At 41.2% G+C, this 23503-nt stretch overlaps 1 protein-coding gene across 2 annotated transcripts in view; it reads right to left on the bottom strand.

The window, feature by feature from the left end:
• Positions 1-14607: 14607 nt before the first annotated feature.
• The window catches only part of CREG2 (cellular repressor of E1A stimulated genes 2), a 36224-nt gene continuing 27328 nt past the window's right edge, over positions 14608-23503 (bottom strand). Inside the window, exons 3-4 of one of the 2 annotated variants that reach the window (XM_023251565.2) lie at positions 22913-23026; positions 14608-19778 (exon numbers count right to left, since the gene is read on the bottom strand). In XM_023251565.2, coding sequence (XP_023107333.2) covers positions 19631-19778; positions 22913-23026 — 262 coding nt within the window. In that variant the 3' untranslated portion in view covers positions 14608-19630. Of the gene's footprint in view, positions 19779-21696; positions 22149-22912; positions 23027-23503 lie in introns of those variants that run through there. The other variant, XM_045054056.1, reaches the window with a different exon arrangement.

The raw sequence follows: 23503 nt of genomic DNA, 5'->3' as shown, positions 1-23503 counted from the left end.
AGAGAGAGAGGGGGGGACAGAGGATCCAAAGTGGGTCTGTGCTAACAGCAGAGAGCCTGATGTGGGGCTCAAATTCATGAACCCGTGAGATCATGACCTAAGTTGAAGTTGGATGCTTAATCAGCTGAGCCACCCAGGTGCCCCTATTATGTCTTTAATTTAGATCCCTAATTTCAAAATCTATTAGACTTAAATGTATTTTTTTCCAGAATCCCATTTCCTTAATAGTTATGCCAATTTATATTAAGAGAACCTCTTTTTTTTTTAAATTTATTTTTGAGAGAGTACAAGCAGGGGAGGGTCAGAGAGAGGAGGAAAGAAGATCTGAAGTGGGCTCTGTGCTGACAGCAGTGAGCTGAATGTGGGGCTTGAACTCATGAACCATGAGATCATAACCTGAGCTGAAGTCAGATGCTCAACTGACTGAGGCACACAGGTGCCCCTTAAAAAAACCTTTTTTTTGCCCCTCACTCTTTGCAGATGACATGATACTTTATATGGAAAACCCAAAAGATTCCACCAAAAAACTGCTAGAATTGATTCATGAATTCAATAAAGTTGCAGGATATAAAATCAATGCACAGAAATCGATAGCATTCCTATACACCAACAATGAAGTGACAGAAAGAGAAATCAAGGAATCGATCACATTTACAGTTGCACAAAAAACCATAAAATACCTAGGAATAAATCTAACCAAAGAGATGAAAAATCTATACACTGAAAACTATAGAAAGCTTATGAAAGAAATTGAAGAAGACACAAAAAAAAAATGGAAAAAGATTCCATGCTCCTGGATAGGAAGAACAACTATTGTTAAAATGTCGATACTACCCAAAGCAATCTACGTATTCAATGCAATCCCTATCAAAGTAACACCAGCATTCTTCACAGAGCTAGAAAAAATAATTCTAAAATTTGTATGGAACCAGAAAAGACCCCGAATAGCCAAAGCAATCTTGAAAAAGACCAAAGCAGGAGGCATCACAATCCCAGACTTCAAGCTATACTACAAAGCTATAATCATCAAGACAGTATGGTACTGGCACAGGAACACTCAGATCAATGGAACAGAATAGAGAACCCAGAAATGGACCCACAAACATATGGCCAACTAATCTTTGACAAAGCAGGAAAGAATATCCAATGGAATAAGGACAGTCTCTTCAGCAAGTGGTGCTGGGAAAACTGGACAGTGACATGTAGAACAATGAACCTGGACCACTTTCTTACACTATACACAAAAATAAACTCAAAATGGATGAAAGATCTCCATGTAAGACAGGAAACCATCAAAATTCTCAAGGAGAAAACAGGCAAAAACCTCTCTGACCTCGGTCACAGCAACTTCTTACTCAACACGTCTCCGGAGGCAAGGGCAACAAAAGGAAAAATGAACTATTGGGACCTCATCAAAATAAAAAGCTTCTGTACAGCAAAGGAAACAATCAGCAAAACTTAAAAGGCAACTGATAGAATGGGAGAAGATATTTGCAAACGACATATCAGATAAAGGGTTAGTATCCAAAATCTATAAAGAACTTCTCAAACTCAACACCCAAAAAACAAATAATCCAGTGAAGAAATGGGCAAAAGACATGAATAGACACTTCTTCAAGGAAGACATCCAGATGGTCAACCGACACATGAAAAAATGCTCAACATCACTCATCATCGGGGAAATACAAGTAAAAACCACAATGAGATATCACCTCACACCTGTCAGAATGGCTAACATTAACAACTCATGCAACAACAGATGTTGGCGAGGATGTGGAGAAAGAGGATCTCTTTTGCATTGTTGGTGGCAATGCAAGCTTGTGCAGCCACTCCGGAAAACAGTATGGAGGTTCCTCAAAAAACTAAAAATAGAACTACCTTACAACCCAGAAATTGCACTACTAGGCATTTATCCACGGGATACAGGTGTGCTGTTTTGAAGGGACACATGCACCCCCATGTTTATAGCAGCACTATCAACAATAGCCAAAGTTTGGAAAGAGCCCAAATGTCCATTGATGGATGAATGGATAAAGAAGAGGTGGTGTATATATATACAATGGAGTATTACTTGGCAATCAAAAAGAATGAAATCTTGCCGTTTGCAACTACGTGGATGGAACTGGAAGGTATTATGCTAAGTGAAATTAGTTGGAGAAAGACAAAAATCATATGACTTCACTCATATGAGGACTTTAAGAGACAAACAGATAAACGGAAGGGAAGGGAAACAAAAATAATATAAAAACAGGGAGGGGGACAAAACAGAAGAGACTCAAAAATATGGAGAACAAACTGAGGGTTGCTGGAGGGGTTGTGGGAGGGGGGATGGGCTAAATGGGTAAGGGGCATTAAGGAGTCTACTCCTGAAATCATTGTTTCACTATATGCTAACTAATTTGGATATAAATTTTAAAAAATAAAAAATAAAGGAAAAGAAAAAAAAAGAAAACCTTTTTTGTTGTATGTGTGTAGGGACTACATCAGACTCTCTCATTTCTCCCCATTTTTATAACTGGGATATTATTCTGGCATAACAAATAAAAATCAATTAGCATTATTTTTTTTTAAACTAAGATAAGTTCACCTCATTTAACAGAATGGATCAAGATCCAATTAATTTTTGTGAACTGAGTTTTCGTTTTTATTAACTGGGTCTTATCCTTTACATTTTACTCATTTTTTTAAATAGGAACTAATTTGTCATGAATATGTACTACATTAGTTTCCTATGGCTGTTGTAACAAATTATCACATAGTTAGTGCCTTAAAACAACATAAATTGTGGGTGCCTTGGTGGCTCAGTAGGTTAAGCGTAAGACTCTTGATTTCAGTGCAGGTCATGATCTTATGGTTCGTGGGATCGGATCCCATGTTAGGCTCTGCACTGACAACACTGGGTCTGCTTGGGATTCTCTCTTTCCTTCTCTCTCTGTCCCTCCCCAGCTCTCATGTGCACACACACAAGTGGTTGGCTCTCTCTCTCTCTCTCTCTCTCCAAATAAAAAAATAAACTTAAAAAAATACAAAACAACACAAATTTATTGTCCTAAAGTTTTGGCGGTCAGAAGTCTAAAATGGTTCTAAATGAATTTAAATCATGGTGTCAGCACAGCTATATTCCTTTGAGGAGGCTTTAGGGGAGAATCCATTTTCTTTGCCTTTTCCGGCTTCTAGAAGCTTCTTGCATTTCTTGGCTCATGGCGCCTCCCATTTCCCAAGCCAGAAGTAGCTAGTTAAGTCTTTCTCATATTGCATTACTCAGACTCAGATTCTCTTGCTTCCTTCTTTTACTTAGAAAGACTCTTGTGGTTATGTCAGGCCCACCCAGATATTCCAGAATAATCTCCTATCTCGAGATCTTTAACTCAATCACAAAGACAAAGTTCCTTTTGCCAATCCATTCACAGATTCTGGGGATTAAGATGTGGAAACCATAGGAGGGCCATTAGTCTACCTACCACCAATAAGGATAAATCATAAATATATAATGTTGCAGAAGGACACTGACAACAATATTCCAAGTATATTAATTTTTAAAGCACATAAAACAATACTATATATTGTGGGGAGGAACACATAGTCTGTGTAAGTGTGAAAATAAGCATGGGATGATAAACTTGCCATCTGCTGGATAGTGGTGACTACAGGGAAAGGAAGAAAGAAGGATTGGGGGTATGACTTTATTTCTTTAAGAAATCTAGGGCACCTGGGGTGCTCAGTCAGTTAAGTGTCTGACTCTTGATTTCGGCTCAGGTCATGATCTCACAGTTTGTGAGTTTGAACCCTTCATCAGGCTCTGCACTGACAGTGTGGAGTCTGTTTAGGATTCTCTCTCTCTCCCTGTCTCTCTGCCCCTCCCTGGCTTGCTCTCTCTCTCTTTCTCTCTCAAAAACTAAATAAATAAACATAAAAAAATTTAGAAAACAGAGAAATATGAAGCAAAATGTCAACATCCTTTAAATCTAGGTGGCTGTTACCTAAATGAATGCCTGTTATATTTGCTTACATGTTGCATTACTTCATAATTAACAACTGAAAAACATTAACATAGTGTCCAGCAACATCTCAAATGATGTTAGGTAAGTTGAACTAACTTCAATTTGATTTTGTTGCCATAAAGAAACCAGTTTTCCATAAATTTTACAAAGCATACTGGAAAGTGAACAAATTTTTTTTTCACTTTTATGATATTTGTTGTACAGTCTGTTTCTCCACACAATATTTAGGTTGCTAGTTAGAACTTATGTTTTAAGAATGCCTGGATGGCTCAGTTGGTTAAGTGTCTTGATTTAGGCTCAGGTTATGATCTCATGGATTGCAGGTTGGAGCCCTGTATTGGGCTCTGCACTGAGAGCACAGAGCCTATTTGGGATTCTCTCTCTCCACCCCCCTCTCTACCTCTCCCCTGCTCATGCTTACACACTCTCCCTCTCAAAAAAATAAACATTAAAAAAACATATATTTTAGTGCATAGCATTCAAATTGATATTTTAATTCAAAGTGTTGATCTTTTCTGAACCAAGAATGTAACTATCTGGTTAGTTGTAGGATTTTAGTATTAATTTGATGACTGGCCAGAATGGCAGGAAGAAATGAGAAAAGACCTATCCAGTAAAGGGTCTTACTGGGTACTGGGGAAATTACCCCAGAGATACCAATTCTGAGACACTGCCTATTAAAACTATTAGATTTCGGGACACCTGGGTGGCTGAGTGGGTTAAGCATCAGACTCTTGGTTTCAGCTCAGGTCATGATCTTACAGTTTCATAGGTTCAAGTCCTGCATTGGGCTCTGCACTGAGAGTGTGGAGCCTGCTTGGGAGCCTGCTTGCTCTCTCTCTCTCTCTCTCTCTCTCTCTGCCCCTCCCCTACTTGCACTGTCTCTGTCTCTCTCAAAATAAATAAATAAACAAGTAAACAAACAAAAAACTATTAGATTTCAAAGAAAAAAATCCGAAAGGCCTGCAGGCAAATTTATCAAATAAATTACAAAAGAAAGAGAATTAGTCTGGCAGCAAAAAAATTAGTCTGGCATCAAACTTTTTAGTCTACATACCAAGAAAGCAACAACACACACCATCAAAAAAAAAAAAAAAAAAAAAGAAAAGAAAACAAGGACATAAAGCATGATCCAAGGGTTTTATACCAAGCCAAGTTGTCCTTCAAATATCAAGGCTAAATAAAAGTAATTTTAGACATATAGTAACATAGGGAAATCTGCATCTATCAACTTCTTTGAGGATTTACTACAGGATGAGTATTATATAACCAAATGACGACTTGGAAAATTTCAGCAAACAGACTGATGGTGAGTATTTTGAAATATATAAATATACCTCTAAGATTAAAACAAAAGTGGGGACAGGGGCACCTGGGGGGTCTGTTGGTTAAGTGCCCAACTCTTGGTTTTGGCTCAGATCATGATCTCATGGTTCGTGAGTTCGAGCCCCATGTCAGGCTCCATGCTGATGGTATAGAGCCTGCTTGGGATTTTCTCTCCTTCTGTATCTCTGCCCCTCCCCTGCTCTCTCCCTCTCTCTCTCTAAATAAACAAACTGAAAAATTTTTTTAGAAGTGGGGACAAATGTAGAAGACCAAAGTACAGATGTTATATATTATGATAAAATTGAAAGAAGAAAACTAAAATATGGGAGAAGGGAGTAGGAAAGTGGAAAACTTAATAAGCTTATTGGTTATTGTAGACAATAGGTGGGCTTTAAAGGATACCAATTTAAAAATGAACCAGATCATAAAAATTAAATAAGAAAATAAAGGAGATGCCTACATGTGAGGCCTGAAACCATAAAACTCCTAAAAGAAAACACATGGAGTAATATCTTGGACATTGGCTTCAGCAACATATTTATGGATATGTCTCTTCAGACAATGGTAACAAAAACAACAATAAAGTATTGGGACTTCACCAAAATAAAAAGCTTTGGCACAGCAAAGGAAACTATCGACAAAACATAAAGACAACCTACTGAATGGGAGAAAATATTTGTAAATGATGTAACCAATAAGAGGTTAATATCCAAAATATATCAAGAATTTATACAACTCAAACCAAACCGAACAAACAAAAAACCAAACAATCCAATTAAAAATGGGCAGAGGGGTTGAACTGACATTTTTCCAAAGAAGACATACAGATGGCCAAGAGACACATGAAAAGATGTTCGACATCATTCATCGTCAGGCACATGCAGATCAAAAACGTAATAAGATATCACCCTATACCTGTCGGAATGGCTAATATCAAAAAGACAAATAACAGGTGTTGCCGAGGATGTGGAGGAAAAGGAACCCTATGTGCTTTTGGAGGGAATGCAAACTGGTGCAGCAGCCACTGTGGAAAACAGTAGGGAGGTACCTTAACATTAAAAATAGAAATACCACACAATCCAGTTATTCTACTATTGGGTATTTACCCAAAGAAAATGAAAACACTAATTCAAAAAGGTACATGCATCCCTATGTCTACTGTGGCATTATTTACAATAGCCAGATTATGGAAGCAACCAAGTATCCATCAATAGATAAATGGATAAAAAAGATGTGGTATGCGATATATATATGTCATACACACACACAGAATATTACTCACCATAAAAAGAGTGAGATCTTGCCATTTGCAACAACATAGATGAACCTGGATGGCATTATGCTAAATGAAATAAGTCAGTCAGAGAAAGAAAAATACCAATCTAAAAAATAAAACAAAACAAGCAAACAGTAAAAGACTCTTAAATACAGAGAACAAACTGGTGGTCACCAGAGAGGAGATGGGTGGGAAGATAGGGGAGAGAGGTGACCGGCATTAAGAGGTACAAACATCCAGTTATGAAATAAAAAAAATAGAAGAGAAAAGAGGGGAGCAAAGGCATTAAAAAATTACAAGGGACTTCTGCTTCTAGCATGATGGAGTAACAGGGATTGGATTTAGTCTCCCACTTGAAATGACTAAGACAAAGACAAAATATGTGAAGTCATGGTTTTTAGACCTGGCACATCAGAGTATGGAGAAAAGTGATTCCTGAGGAATCATTCAATGTGAGACGTGTGAGTGCCCACCTTGTTGTCTGGAGAGAATCTCCGTGTTGTGAGTCCAGCTAGAGCCCAGCGGTTTCCTGAATTGAGGAAATGGGATCAGGAGTCCTGGGAGGCCAAGATGGCTGGAGTGTGCAGAGGAAAGTGCCAGACAGGAGAGAGCTGCATGCACGCGCGCGCGCACACACACACACACACACACACACACACACACACAGTGCCAGAGATCTGCCAAGGGTCTATTTCTAGTCTTCAGCTAAGTATTGATCAGTGCATGTGTATGAGGAAACTACTCAAGGCTGTGGAAAGAATCAGCCTTTTAGATTAAAGGGAACAATCCTGGAAGCTCACACAGGGCTAAGAATTGTTCCTGTGCTCATGGGCTGGAGTGGGAAGCTTCCCAACTCATGGACAGTGAGTACTCAGAAACATTGCTTCGGTAATGGAGTCACATTAGTCACAGACTAAAGGTTGCTCTGATCCTACCTAACCAACCTAAAAAACAAAATTGAAAGGATCAAACTGTTTCTAAATAACTTCATCTCAGAACAATGTTCAATGATATTTATAGGAATACAAAAACAAGGTACAATATTCAGTAAAAAGGAGGCTGGTGAGGAGAAAAGCAGATCAACAGAATCAGGCCCAGAAATGACAAGATGATTAAATCTGTAGACAAAGCACACAGTTAATATAACTCTGCTTATTATGTTCAAGATGGAAAAGACTGACTGTGGTAAGTAGAGATAAGAAAGATAAAAAGGACACAAATGGAAACTCTAGAGATGAGCAACACACTGGAATTAACAGCCGATTAGATACTGCAGAAAACAAAAGGTGTAAGTTCAGAGGTAACCACAAGGAGAAAAACATGAACTTTCCTAAATACCAAAAATATTTTAATAAATAAGAATAAAGAATGTGCAATCTTTAGGAAAAGAAGTACAGTAAATAAAATATATATTATAAAATATGACAGAGACCAAACATAACAGTTGCATCCATAAATATGAACGGGCATACTAACTCAGCTACGAAAAGAATACATCTTAAGTTTTCCTAAAATATTTTGATGTTGTCATAAAGGTGCTCTAGTTTTTTGCTTTCTTTTTTAAAGATTTTATTTTTAAGTAATCTCCACACCCACTGTGGGACTCGAACTCACAATCCTGACATCAAAGTTTACCTGCTCCACCGACTGAGCCAGCCAGGTGCCCTAACTTGCTCAACTTTTGAGCTGTGCAACATCCATGGGTAATACATCCTAACTCAAACAGTATTTGTATCCCAGACCTGAGGAAAGTGAGTATGCTGACTGTGTGTATGAGTATACACACACAACAACAAAGGCTTTCACAGGTTGCATTCATATTAACTTTATTTATTTTTAAATGTTTATTTTATTTTATTTTATTTTTGAGAGAGAGAGAGACAGACAGACAGAGCATGAACAGGGGAGGGGCAGAGAGAGAGGGAGACACAGAATCCGAAGCAGGCTCCAGGCTCCCAGCTGTCAGCACAGAGCCCAATGTAGGGCTCGAACCCACGAACAGTGAGATCATGACCTGAGCCAAAGTCGGACGCTTAACCGACTGAGCCACCCAGGTGCCCCTAACTTAATTTAAATACATGGTATCTTCATTCAAATAGGAATAGTACCAACTGGATTTAAATTCCCTAAGAATTCTAGCAAAGTGCATAATGAGAATTCCTGACCTCAGAAACTATGTGACATGATAAATATGTGTTGTGTTCAACTGCTGAGTTTGGGGGTAATTTGTTACACCGCAATAGATAACCAAAACATTGTGATACAATCTAAATCAACTAAGCAGATGATATGGAAATTATTGGTTGTCATGGTAGGGCATCTCAAAACTTACTGGGTGGCTATAATTCAATCAATACTTAATCGGGTGCCTGGGTGGCTCCGTTGATTACGTGTCCAACTTTGGCTCAGATCATGATCTCACAGTTTGTGGTATCTAGCCCCCCCCCCCCCCCACTGGGCTCCGTGCTGATGGTGAGGAGCCTGCTTGGGATTCTTTCTCCCTTTCTCTCTCTCTGCCCCTCCCCAACTTGCACACACTCTAGCTCAAATTTAATAAACTTAAAATAAGATTAAAAAAATCAACACTTAATAAATTGTCGGAGACAGAATGTCTCATGGCTTACAGAACGATGCCTTGGAATACAGCCTCCTCAGTGATATTAAGCATTTACTCATCACCATCTTCTAGGGAGAGAGCCACTAAATCTGGATTATAAGAATAACTTGGCTGCATTCTCTGTTGGGGAATAAAGATGATCTTGTTTGCCTGTCTCTCACCCTAGATGAATAACCCCTTCTAGTCCATTCTACCCTTTTGATCTGTTTTATGCCCTTCAAACAACTCTTGAGTGATAATTCAGCTTTCCTGATGGTTTGGAAGTGGGGGGGAGGGGTGCTCCTTATTGTGAGGCAGGAGCATTAGGGTCTGTGGATGCCGTCCTAGCTGGTTCACTTGCTCAGCCAACAGCTATCCCCACAAACCTCAAGTCTGACAAAGTCAGGTTTATTGGCTCAAGGAAATAGAGACTGCTACCAGCAGAGCCCTGGGGCATTTCACCAAACAAAGAGATAAAGTTTTTATGTAATATGGGGGAAGGGAATCTAGGTACAATTTAAATGAAGCAATGTTTGGATAGCCTCAGGGCAAACAGGGCTGTGTAAGGGGTCGGTTTTGGGTCTAAACTGCAAATCAGACTCAGGGCTTTGTTTCTTGGAAATTAGCAAATTAAAATAGCTATATAATGTCTTGTCTAGAAAGTGCTTTTCTAGAGACTGAATTTGAGTTAAAATGGAAGGTGTTTCTCTACGTTAAAGACATAGATCTGGGCAAAAGTGGGATTTTTCATTCTCACTGATCTGACTTTAAACGGCAAAATTTCTGACAGCCGCTGATTTTAGAATAAGGTTTCTCATCAAGAAAGCATAAGTCATTCAAAAGGGGTTTGTTATGACATTTGACAGCTGTAGCATGACCTTGGGAGTCATACTGTTTGTTTCCAGTTAACTTTTGCCACTGGCTTTGTGTCTGTTGTGCCAGCCAGATTCAGGGCAGGGCGGTTTTTCCTTTCTTAATATAGTGTCTGGAGAGAAGATTGTTTGAATCTTCATTTAAAAAGCTGGGGCACCTGGGTGGCTCAGTCAGTTAAGCATCCCACTCTCGATTTTGGCTCAGGTCATGGTCTCACAGTTTGTGGGTCTGAGCCCCACATAGGGTTCTGCACTAACAGCACAGAGCCTGTTTGCGATTCTCTCTGTCCTACTCTGCCCCTACCCCACTCGCGCTCTCTCTTTTAAAATACACAAACATTTAAAAAAAATCACCAGCTACTTTGCCAAACATAGTACACCACAGATGAACACAATAACAAAATAATTACCATGTTTAAAAACAAACAAACCCCAAACAGTCATACTGTTTCGCAGTTCCGAAACACTCTCAGGTCAGCTACGTAATTCTTTCAAAATTATCCATTAAAAAAGTGGCATTCATGTAGGAGAGATCTAGAGCACAATCTTTAAAGTAATTAAAATATTGTATGACTTGGGAAATGTGAATCACGACAACAAATGTTTTTTATGCCAGGAGAACCTAAGAGATCAATGCCATGCACATTTCTTTCTTGTTAGAAGGTGTTAATCAGTGTCCAAGCAGACAAACAAACACTCTAGATAATTCCAGTAAACAGGGATTAAAGCAGGGATTTAGCTACAAAGACATTGGAAGGGCTGGGAGGGAGGTGGGGATCATGGCAAAAGGTCCTACTGCCTGGCTGTAGGCACATTTGCATTGCTGTTCTTGTATTATCGAATCCAAATAAAAATTTGATACTGATCACAATTTGATACTGGTGGTGGTTCGGGGCATGGACGTGAGGGGCCGGCAATTGCTGGCTGCCTGACTCTGGGCACGGTTTCTCACTTGGCCATCAGACGAGGGCCCACCTCCCAGGGTTGCTGCAATGACTAAACAGGGTACGCCTTACCAATGGCTTGGCTCGTAGCAGGCCTGGCACTCAGGAAATGCTCCACTGATTCATGGTCCTTGCATCTGCTGGAAGCAGCGTGGACAGCCACTCACCCTGGTGGAGAATGGAAGGAAAACTGTATAGAGATGGCTGGGTCCTTCCAGAAAAACTGTACAGCACTGGGAAGAGGGAGAGGAGGTTGGAGTCAGACAGTCCTGGCTTTAGTACCCACAGGTCCCCAGGAGTGTGCACATCTGAAGAGCTTGCTGAAGTACAGGTTTCCACATGGAACACTGAAGCATTTTCTTCCTTGCAGGACAGATACAAACACTAAATGAGATTTTTTTTTTTAAGTATGTAAAATCCCTAGCTTGTAGCAAGGGTTAAATTCCAGGAATTTCTGTAATTAATTATTTTAGAAATAATTTAAAATAATTGAAATAATTAAATATTTAGTTAAAAATCACTATCAAAATGTCACAAAGTATTGTGACCTGTCATCATGTGCGGGGAAAACATTTACGTTTGTGTGTATGTTTTCAAAGGGGAGAGTTTGGTGTGAATGTATGTACACCACAGTCATTATTGGTGGCTCAGGGCCACAGTTTCTCTCTGGCCTAGATCCTGCATTCTGAATTTGGGATTTTCTCCCAGGATTCCAGGTTCTGAGAAAGTTGAAGTTCCCAGATATAGCCACCAGGTGGCGGAGAGATTCCTTGCCAGGGTGTAGTGAAAATACAGGTTTGGAAGCCAGAAGTAGCATGGGAAGCTCAGATAGGGTCAGCAGTTTATCTGGAAGTGGTCAGGAGGATGCAAGACTTCAGCGAGGGGCAAGAAGGCTAGGGAGGTGAGTCACAGCAGGAGAAGGAATAAAGGAAATGTGTCAGTGAAAGGTACCCATGTGACCTGGGGAGGGGCTCTGGCCCAAAGCCCACAGATAATTCATCCATTCTTGCCAAAACATTTGTTGAGCACTTACCGTGAGCCATAAACAGGGTACGGTGTGAAATCAGCCCCCTCAAGTAGGTCACAGGAGGAGTCTGACACATAAACAAATGACTAATATATAATGTGAAAATCACAAGACATGATGCCACCATCTCTTTAACCCTTATGATGAGCCAGGCACTTTATAATTTCCCTACGTTGCATATGAAGAAACTGAGATTCAAGAAATTCACTCATTTCCCGAATTCACAAAGCTGAGAAACAATGGTTTCAAAGTCTATGTTAGGAGTGCTTTACCCATCATTACTCCTCTACTAAAAGAAGACAAAACAGCCCCGCTCCTTTAAAGCTCACCACTTGAAGTTAGTCTCGGCAAGCGTTGACAATAAGATGGTGGGCACTCCCCAGTGGGCTCAGGTGCCCTCTTTCCCTCCCCTCTGCTGGCACCGCCCCATCTCCTGCCTACTGTTCATTCACTGTCCAAGGCATCTGGCTCACCCTACCCACCATCTTCTGGTCACCCCAGCTGCCTCTCCCACAGCCACAGCCTGGCCTTGGTCATCACTGACAGCTCAGCTCTAGAGAGCACTAGCTCACACATCTCCCTATTTATAGTGACTCGGCCTTCCCTCGGGTTGGCTTAAGTACAGTTGGCTCCGCAGCTGTGAAAATTGGTAAAAGGAAACCTCATTTAAAATGGCGTGAGGAGGCCAGCAGGGGGAGCTCTAACGCCCTACCACTGGTTGTCAACTGCAGACCCAACAGGAACACTTACCTTACACGTGGATACTTGAGTTAGCTACGGCTTCAGGGGCTTCAAGGTCGAGGAGGGAGGAAGGGTTCTCTCCTCACCTCTCCAACAGCCCAGCCAATGAGAGACTGTCACAACTCAGCCAATGAAAGCCACGGCACTTTGAACTCCCAGTTTACACCTGTGACTATTTCGTTTAAAACAAACACCTTCCCCCGCCCCTTCCCCCCCCCCCCCCCCCATTTCTCCCACTCCTCTATGAATGACAGGTCCTGTCCTTTGTGTTGTGTTGTGGGTTTGCCTATGATTTTGCCATGGCTTGCTTGTTCCGAGTTGCCATTCTCTATTTCTGAACAAACCCATTTTTGATAGTAAAATAACTGACAGTTTTATTTTTAAGGTTAACAGCTATTCTTTGCTTCACTGGGTCCCCTTACAGCTAGTCCAGCTTCTCCCTGCATCAGCCTCTCCTGACTTCACTTCCTTCTTTCCCTGGTTTACTTCTCATGACGCCGCATACCAGCCACGTTTAAAGAACACCGGAAGCTCCCCCCTCATCTCGCTCTGTTCCGTGGTGCTGGCTTCGACCCCGCTAACGCCTGTCCTTGCTCAGGACTGCATCCCGCAGCAGTGCTGGGAAACCTTGCAGCAGGGGAGGCTGTTGGGCCAGGAGAAGGGAAGGGGAATAGGACATTTTGAAAGGAGGCGAGGGAGTGCTCATCGCAAGGGTTCAGAGTTCTCTGGGAGGGGAACAAGGGTGTGGGCTCCCAGGGCTGGACTGTGGAGATGTCTGACAGCTGCTTAAGAGAATGGGAAACACCCGAGGGGGATTTGGGCAGCGTGGAGGGCCCAGGTGAGGATCTGGACCCTGGATCTAAGGTGTGACCAATTGTGTGCTTGTGGTTTTCCCTGTTAACACTTGGCTGCAGAGACAGACAGTGAATTTATCCAGGGCAGGGTTTTGACATGTGGTTCCAACAGAAAACAGTGGGGATATTGGGGATACTGGCCGAAGTGCTGGAGAGAATCTACAGACATTACCAGATTACCTGGTTTAAAAACCTGCTTGTTTACTTATTGTTTACAAAACATAAACTTCCTGAGGGCAGGGCCTTGTTCTCCATGTAATCCTACATGTTGTGGTCACCTTCTTGAGTAAGGGAGTCAGACGCTGAGAATAAAGAACCTCAGGGTTCTGGCAGAAGGACAGGAGGCTAAAGGAGAGAGGGTGTGGTTCAAGGTCTGAATGCAGTTTTAGAGGTGGGTTATTGCAGGAGACTTGCTCAGGGTATGGGGGCCTGAGGTCGAATGCAGGTGGGTGACCAATCCATCTCAGTTTGCCCAGACTTTCTGGATTCCACCACTGAAAGACCTATGTCCTGGAGAACCTTCAATCGTGGGTAAATTGGCCAAGTGGTTACTAAATGGAGAACAGGAATATCTCCGGGAAGCCAGAATAGTGGTGGGTGGTCTGTGGAAGCTGCAGGATTGATCATTCTTGTGAGCTTGCCATTTTTTGGCACACTCCATGTGGGACTCCTTAGGCATGTTTTCTCAGCAGTGAAAGGGAGCTTTTTCATAGCCCTGAAGTCTGGGAACAACAAGTATGCTAAAAATGGCAAAGACTTCTAAGAGTGGCAACACCAAAGTGTGGCTACATCAGCATTTTCAAGTCTGCCAATTAAGTGCATTGTACTTAGAGCCTTAAAAAATCACATCAACAAAGCTCCCCTGCAGATTCTTTCCTTTCTATAGGAAATTTAACTGCTGATTTATTCTAATAGCATCTATTTTCTTAGAAATCCAGTAATGTCAATTTGCAATATTATATGAAAGGACTGTACACAAATATCATAATTTTATTTAATTGAGCACGAGAATCATGTCAAGAATGAAATAGTCTTTGGTTAAATAGACATATCTAGTGTTGAAAATAGATTTCACACTCCACATGCATCACATAGCATAGACAAACCATAGCTTTGTTATAATTCAAGTTTTATAATTGCTGTTATAGCAATCAAATATGCATCAATAAATTATTCCAGAGAAGTTTTATTTTCAGAACAGAATTTGATGGCTAAATTATTGAAAATGAAATACAGATTTTCTGGAAAAATTGTAGAAATACATTTCAACCAAAGAATAACTCTTTTATAATGAGTCAACCTATACAAGGTATACTGAAGCAAGTAACATCAGAATTATACTCTGTGTCACCATCATAGATTTGTACAATCACTGTAAATAAACGTGGGGATCAGGATAGCTATTCACAGAAACAGAAGAAGAATACTTTCCCAGAATATTTAAGAATATTTCAGGAAGATTCAAGGAAATATAGTTCTTTGTTATAAATATCAGTGGAGAATCAGTATGTGGAGACTTAGATTCCTATATGAACCTATAGCTTACTCAACATGCTTATGTCAGAAACTTGAAGATATTGTCCCCTTCTAAGTGTCCCATGTAAAACCAATACAGAGATTTGTTGAATTCTTATTAATTTGTATTCAGTGTTAAATTGGATACATTTAGAAAACTTAAATCTTCTATCACTTTCACAAATGCATAGGTTGATGGTTGACAAAAGTAAACTAATGTTGTCTGTTCTGTTAGATTTTGGCACATGGCTCAGTTCTTCATTTCACTGGGGACTAACAAGATGTAGCATAAATGCCTTATTAAGTAAGCTAAGCCATCAATTTTATTTGTATTAGACTTTTTACTCTGAGATAATTGCAGAAATTGTAGATTCACATGCAGTTGTAAGAAATAATACGAAGAGATCCTGTCTGCCTTTTACCCAGCTTCTCCCAATGGTAATATCTTGCAAAACTATACCATATCACAACCAGGATTTTCATACTGGTATAGTCAAGATATAGAATGTTCCATCCCAAGGATCCTGTGTGTTACCCACCTCTCTCCTTCTCCACCCTCCTCCCTAGCAAACTCTAATCTGTTCTCTATTTCTAGAATTTTGCATTTCAAAATGTTGTATACATGGAATTCTGCAGTATGTAACCTTGTGGGATTGACTTTTTCACTCAGCATAATACTCTGGAGATTCATCCAAGCTGTTGCTTGTATGAGAAATTATTTTTATTGCTGAGTAGTATTCCATGGCACGGATGTATCATATGTTTCACCAGCCACCCATTAAAGGACATCTGGGTGTTTACAGTTTTTGAATATTATGAATAAAGCTGCTATGTATATTCACGTACAAGTTTTTGTGTGAACATACGTTTTCACCTCTCTGGGACAAATGCCCAACAGTGCAATTGCTGAGTGGTGTGGCAGCTGCATGTTTAGTTTCATAAGAAACTGCCAAATGGTTTTTCAGAGTGGCTGTTCCATTTTCATTTCCCTCAGCTATATAAGACTGATCCAGTTTCTTTGCATCCTTACTATTATTTGGTGTTGTTACATTTTTAGCAATTTTGATGGGTGCTTAGTGGTATCTCATTGCGGTTTTAATTTGCAGTTCCCTAATGATTAGCGATATTGAGTATCTTTTCATGGGCTTATTTGCCATTTGTACATCCTCTTCAGTGAAAAGTCTGTATATGTTCTCCATTTTTTAATTGGATTTTTAAAAAACACTGTTGAGTTTTTGTGAGTTCTCCATATATTCTAGATACCAGTCCTTTGTTGGAAATGGACTTGCAAATATTTTTCTCTCAGTCTGTATGTAGCCTGTCTTTTCACTCCCTTAACATGGTCTTTTTCAGAGCAAAAGTTTAAAATTTTGATGTAGTGCAATTTATCCAACTTTCCTTTATGGATTATGCTTTTTGGTGTGAAAGTACTCTTTGCTTAACCCTAGGTCCCTATGATTTTCTACTTTAAAAAAAAATTATAGTTTTACATTTTATGTTTAGAATTATGATCCATTTTGAGTTAATTTTTATACAAGGTGTGACAGGTAGGTTGAGGTTATTTGCCTGTGGATATCCCATTGCTCTAACACATTTATTGAAAAGACTTCTCCCTCCATTGAAGAGGGAGTATACCCAACTGAGTATATTTGTGTGGATCTATTTCTAGATTTTCTATCCTGTTCTATTGATGTATGTGTCTGTGCCTCCATCAATAAATACCATACTATCTTGATTACTATAGCTACATAATAAGTTTTTATATTGAATAGAGTGATTTCTCCTACTTATTTTTCTTTTACAAGATTGTTTTAGTTATTCCAAGGCCTATGTCTTGGAACTCTTAGAATAAACTTGAATATGTCTACAAACTTTGCTGAGATTTTGATAGAAATTGGATTAAATCTATAGATAAATATGGGGAGAACTGACATCCTTGCTATTTTGTGTCTCCCAATCCATGAACATGGTATATCTCTTCATTTATTTAGATCTTTGATTTCTTTCATTAGTATCTTTTAATTTTCAGCATTTAGATCTTATACATGTTTTGATAAATTTATACCTAAGTATTTATTTTCTTCAGAGTGATTATAAATGATATTATGCTTTTAATTTTTGTTTCCACTTTGTTCATCTTTAATATTTAGAAATATGATTATATTTTGTGTGCTGATCTTATATCCTGAAATCTTGCTGAACCCACGAGTTCTTTCTTTTCTTTTCTTTTTAACAGATTCTTTGGAATTTTCTATCATGTCATATGTAAACAGAGATATTTTTATTTCTTTCTTTCCAATCATATGCATTTAATTTCTTTTTCTTGCTTTATTGCCATGTGTAGAACTTCTGGCACAGCCTTAAACATTTTTATCAGTGTAAATGTCTGGAGATTTGCTAAAATGCACTGGCCTGAATGAGGCCCATCATTCTCAAACAAGTGCATTTTCAACACTTTTCTTATCATCCAACCTGTCTAGGGTTCATTTCCTATAATTTGGATAAATAACTGATAACATTCATCAGTGGTTATAAATGGCACCCACACTGCAAAGTCCCTTGAAGCAACAGAGAGGCCTTTAATGAGCTAAGTGGAAACTGCTTATAAAAGCAAACTTAGCATAGGAATATTATTCATAAGACAGAACCAGGAGGTAGTGATGCTCAAAGAATTAAGGTGTGAGGTTGACTTATGGAGTATGTGGTCTGTCCTTCCAGTTGTCCCCTCTTACCTCTAAATTGGTGATAGCAGTAATTTTAAACTCAGAAGTATGAAATACCATCAAAATTACCTTATTCTTATATATTAGAAATTGCTATTGTTAGGAACTCTTCTGAGAATTGACTTTTGACAAATAAAGACTTCTGTGCATCTTACTATGCTTTTAGTAAAAGGCACTTAAAAATATTTTGACGTCTCAAACTCTGTTCATGTCTTAATTTTTTAAACAAAAATATGATCATTAATAACATTTTTACTTATTTTAAAAATGTATATTTCCTATATATAGTGTTGCGTTTTTATGTTATACGATGTACCTAACCCACCAGAGAGGGTTTATGGCCATTATGAAAAGACAGAAAATGGGGTACTGCTTGATGCTTTATAGACTTCAATATAAGAGGTCTTGGATATATACACATAGGTCCTTAGAGGCCTTAGATGTGTACTCAGGTACAATGTAGTTTCTTGAAAAACCAGGAGCTCCTGCACATAATTTGTAGAAACATTTGAAATCTGTAGTAACAACCAAATTTCAGAGATGAATTTTTGTTTGTTTTGGTAGTTAACAGTGACAAATCATCACAGGCAGGCTAGTCATCACTTTACTGATTTTGCCGATTCAATGAGTACCTGTGCATTTCAGTAACTCTCTTGTCTTTTTCTCAAGATTGGAAATGATCTAAGTACCACTCTATCCATCGTGCGCAGTGAGTTCTGGAGTCAGGTCTTGGGGCATGGACCTAGCCTCTCTGAGCCTCAGTTTTCTCATCTATAAGTAGCAATGATGATGTGAATCTCACTGGTTATAAGGCTTAAATGAGATGATCTTGCCAAGGGCCTGGTCTAAAGCTGGGCAGGGAGTGTGCCTTCAATTACTGACTTCTTTGCTTCCTCTTCTTACACTTTGTCCTGTTTCCTTCCCCTCTTCAGCCTCTCCCCTCTCCTCTCCACATACCACAGAATGAGACACTTCTTATTTTGGATGCCACACCTCATGCCTGAGAGAAGGGAACCCTCTGTCAGAAGCACTAGCAGTGGGGGTCTGGAGAGCTTGTTGCTGAGGCTGTCCTACCTCATTAGTGTATTCCCATGGCCTGCCTACACAGATAGGGCTGCGCACAAGACTCTGTGTTCTTACGCCATTTTCATGTTACAGCGCCACCAAAGCTTCATAAGTAACCGATACATTCTAGCAAATGTGACTTCATAGCGCACCTGCAGTTCAGTACATGGCGATGGATAATCCGGAGACAAACGGTCCTGCATGCTCACCCCAAACTCAAGACTGACCGTGTGATGCACTTAGTTCCTTCATGGTTGCAGTGAGTTTCGAATCAAGACTGCTTTGGGCACAGCAAGCAACAAAAGCACTCTCACAATACAGTGCAATCACATTGCACATACCTCTTTTTTTTTTTTTTTTTTTTTTTTTGTCCTAAGGAATGGAACGGCAACTGTCTCAACATGTCACTTTGACAACCAACAATGTTTCTCAAGTCGGTGAGACGGGTGTGAATACGATATGAACAAAGGCTATCTATGTGAGTACCTGTGTGGATTGGGAGTTTGCAAATGACCACTTTAATATCCAGTCTGGCACAGGGTTCCCTGGCCACCCTCTCTCGTTCTGCTGTGAGGATGACAGGGCTGCTGCGAACCCTGGCCACGAAGAGTCAGCGGTCAGTCGCCGTCGGCAGCAGCACTTAAAAGATTTTCATTTCACGCAAACACCGAGCGCTTTCCTCTTACTGCATCAGGCCTTTCTTGGAACTGCCTTGAAGTATTCCTCCCTTGAAATGTCGGATACTCCGCCATACCATTTCTGAAGCCAGATATGTTCTATCTTCATCTTCATAAAGAACCATTCATACTGACGAGGCCACTTCCTCAGAACTGGGTGTCTGCAGAAATAAAGGAGAGGTCACGACACAGCTGCTCTTATCAGGGGGTGTCCCTCCCAGGGCACTGCTCCAGAGTCGGCGTATCACTGGGCAGGTCATCCAGCCCTTCAGACTCCAGGCCTCATTTGGGCTGAAGCCAGAGGCGGATGCCAGGGAGCCAAGGATGGGGACTGGGGCAGCCTTAGGAAGGCAGGAAACTGCCATCTCCACAGAGGGGCAGCCCAGTCTTGCACCAGGCTCCTTTGTTCGGATCCCTGGCGGGCTGCTGATGAGCTGTGGTGCTTCATGGGCTGTTTGCCCTCTCAAACCCCGGTCTCCTCACCGTCAGGGGGGCCGACAGTGACGGTGCTCTGATTGTGGGGCTGCGGGGGGAGCAAACAACTCTGCACACATAAAGCAGCTGCACAGAGCAAGTGCTCAGTGAATGCCGGTTGCTGTTATCAGGAAACAAAGAAAGGCGTTATGCATCTCTGTCTCTGTGAGACGTCAAAAGAATTGCGGGCCTCCGAAACAAATCTGCTCAGGGGGAGATTTCCATTCCTGCAGCAGGCTTACAAGTGTTGAACCAAGTTGAGAGTCAGACAGAGTGGACAGGGAACATCACGTTCCACCTTCTGCTTACTGACTTGCTTTCTCTCTCACGTGTAACCCTAAACACAGGCACTGTCAGTACAAAGCCTGACGTGGGGCTTGAACCCACGAACCGTGAGATCATGACCTGAGCTGAAGTCGGATGCTCAACCGACTGACCCACCCACGTGCCCCAGCCCACTTCTTTTAAACTTCATAAAAATCGGGGCACCTGGGCGGCTCAGCCGGTTAAGTGTCCGACTCCTGATTTCAGCTCAGGTCATGATCTCATGGCTGTGAGATCAAGCCCCATATCTGGCTCCACGCTGGAGCCTGCTTGGGATTCTCTCTCTCTCTCTGCCCCTCCCCCACTGGCATGTGTGTGTTCTCTCTCTCAAAACACATCAATAAACATGAAAAAAAATAAACTTCATAAAAATAAAAATTTTACTCATATCTAAAAATGTTATAAAAATTCGAAGACCAAGTGCAGACTGGGAAGAACATTTGCAACAATGCAGATGCAATAATAGGCTGATGACCTTTTATAAAAAATATTATTTTGAAATAACCGTAAACTCACAGAGAAGTTGAAAAGTACAGTACAATGAACTATTTCTTCCCCCCTAAACCATTTGGAAATAAGCTGATGTGATGCCCCAATACTCCAAATACTTGTGCAGCCAAGATGATAAAAGGTTGTTGTTATTGTTATTTTAAAAGGTTGTTGTTATTGTTATTTTAAGCAAACGCGTTTTGTACTTGCAGCCAGAACACATTTTGGCACCTGCAACTATAACAAATCCCAGGGGGCACTGGTTTTGCATCCAGGCAGTGAGTGGCAGGGGGAGGGACCTGGAGGAGACTGACAGCAGGGGTTTAAAAGAAGGTAAAGATAAAGTTAGTGGAAGCAGGAGGTAAAGGCACCCTCGTGACATGGTGGTGGAAAATTCAGCAACACTGTGTCTACAGAAAGTACGGAATGAATTTAATGAACCCAATGGTCTCCCTAGGGTTTTGACCTAGTCTCACTGCCTATCATAACATGAAAGAGGAGGGTTTAGAAGGAAAGAGGACAGCTGGGCCGGGGAGCCTGGGTGGCTCAGTCAGTAAAGCGTCTGACCAGCTCAGGTCATGATCATGGGGTTCATGAGTTCAAGCCCCACATCAGGCTCTCTGCTATCCGCACAGGGCCAGCTTTAGATCCTCTGTTCCCCTCGCTCCGTGCCCCTCCCCCTCTCTAGAAAACAAACAAACATTAAAAAAAGAGGACAGTGAAGTTAAAAAATAAATCACACACACACACACCCCTATGCTCTTTTCTCAGTCTATGTACTGAAAACCACACGTTCATGTTGATATATCCAATTGCAATCCAATTCCAGAGTTCACTCTCATTTTCTCCGTTTACGTGTAAAAAACCCCTTCCTGTGGTGTGAGAAACCAGGCTTCCCCTGTCCTTACCGTGTTTACTTACTTGATGGTTCCCCTGTGTGTAAAATCTTTCCACCTCCTTTGGGGTGTGGGTAGCTCCTGCAGCTTACAATTAGCTTTCGTCTTACTCTTCCACTAACTAACACCAAGTGTGAATCTGGCTGTTTTCATTGCCTGTGCCTCCGGGAAGACACACACTGCTCCTAGCCCCGGCTCCACCCTTCCACTCCCTGCTGCCCTCCCTGCACAGACACCCTCCTGACCCATGGGAGACCACCCCTCCAAGCAGGCACCCTCCTTACCTTTCTCGAGCTCTGGGCCTCCCGCCTCCTGCTAACTGGTCTGCCCTCTGGCACATTTTGATCCCTACAGCGGTGATTTTTAAACTTTAGTAGAAATGCTAATTTCCTGGGACCTGCTTTTAAAATTTAGATTGAGTCTTACATCCAGAGAATCTGATTCAGTAAACAGGTCAGGGCAGGAGAGTGGGGGCAGAAAGCCTGTCTATGCAAGAATCCTCAGTGGGTCAGATGTAGGTGTGAGAGGACCACACTGAGAAGGGTTCTTTCACTTCTGGATGTATGAAAATGTCCATTTTCTGGACTTCTCTACAAAGCCTCAATTATTTACTTCCATTTTTTAAATTTTTTAATGTTTATTTATTTTTTGAGAGAGACAGCAAGCCAGGGAGGGGCAGAGAGAGACAGGGAGAGACAGGGAGAGAGAGAATCCCAAGCAGGCTCCACACTGTCAGCACAGAGACAGACACAGGGATCGAACTCATGAACCATGAAATCATGACCTGAGCCAAAACCGAGAGTTGGATGTTAACTGACTGAGCCACCCAGGGGCCCCTGGTTATTTCCATATCAAGGCAGGGCCTTGCAGAGGGTTGCAAGTGCGCAGGGAAGAGCGCCTGGAATCCCTCAGTGTGGGGTGCTGTCTAAAGGCAGGGTGAGGCCACGGGAAGACAGTCTGCCTGGCCTCTGCTGTCACCTGCAGCATGTTGCTGATATCACAGCTCAGACCTTCACTATCACTGCCTCAGAGGCATCACATGGCACAGTCCTGACTTCCGCTTTTTATTACGGTGTATTTCTGGACAAACCAACTTCAAAGCATATACAAACCTTGAAAACATGGCTTGCTTGGCAAATTCTACTTCTTCTGGAGACACTGCAGTCATCTGGCCAGTGAGCGTCAGCCGGGCACATCGGGGGTCTTCCGGGTCGACGATATTTTTTCTGCATTCAAAGAATGTTTTTCACTTATTAAAATGACGATAGAACATAAGCCTGAAATACCAAGAATTTTATTAAAAATTAAAAAGAGCAGTCACATGGCTGGGTCTATCATTGAAGTTTTTACACTATCTATAATTACTTTAAAATACTTTGGCACACGGGGTGCCTGGGTGGCTCAGTTGGTTAAGTGTCTGACTCTGGATTTCAGCTCAGGTCATGATCTCACCTTCCGTAAGATCGATCCCCATGTCAGGCTCTGTGCTGACTGTGAAGATCCTGCTTGGGATTCTCTCTCTCCCTCTCTTCCTGCCTCTCCCACCCACTTTCTCAAAATAAATAATAAATGAACAGTAAAAACATACTTTGGCACTGGCTGTGTGAGAGGTGTGTTTGGGTAAGTGAGACATCAGCCTGCACCCTGGGGGGTGCATCTAGTCAAGGGTGCAATTCTGCAAGACCCCAGTTGGGAGCCACTGT

This window comes from Felis catus, chromosome A3 (assembly GCF_018350175.1).
Source record: "Felis catus isolate Fca126 chromosome A3, F.catus_Fca126_mat1.0, whole genome shotgun sequence".
Classification (NCBI taxonomy): Eukaryota; Metazoa; Chordata; class Mammalia; order Carnivora; family Felidae; genus Felis; species Felis catus.
This window is presented reverse-complemented; position numbering and strand designations above follow the sequence as displayed.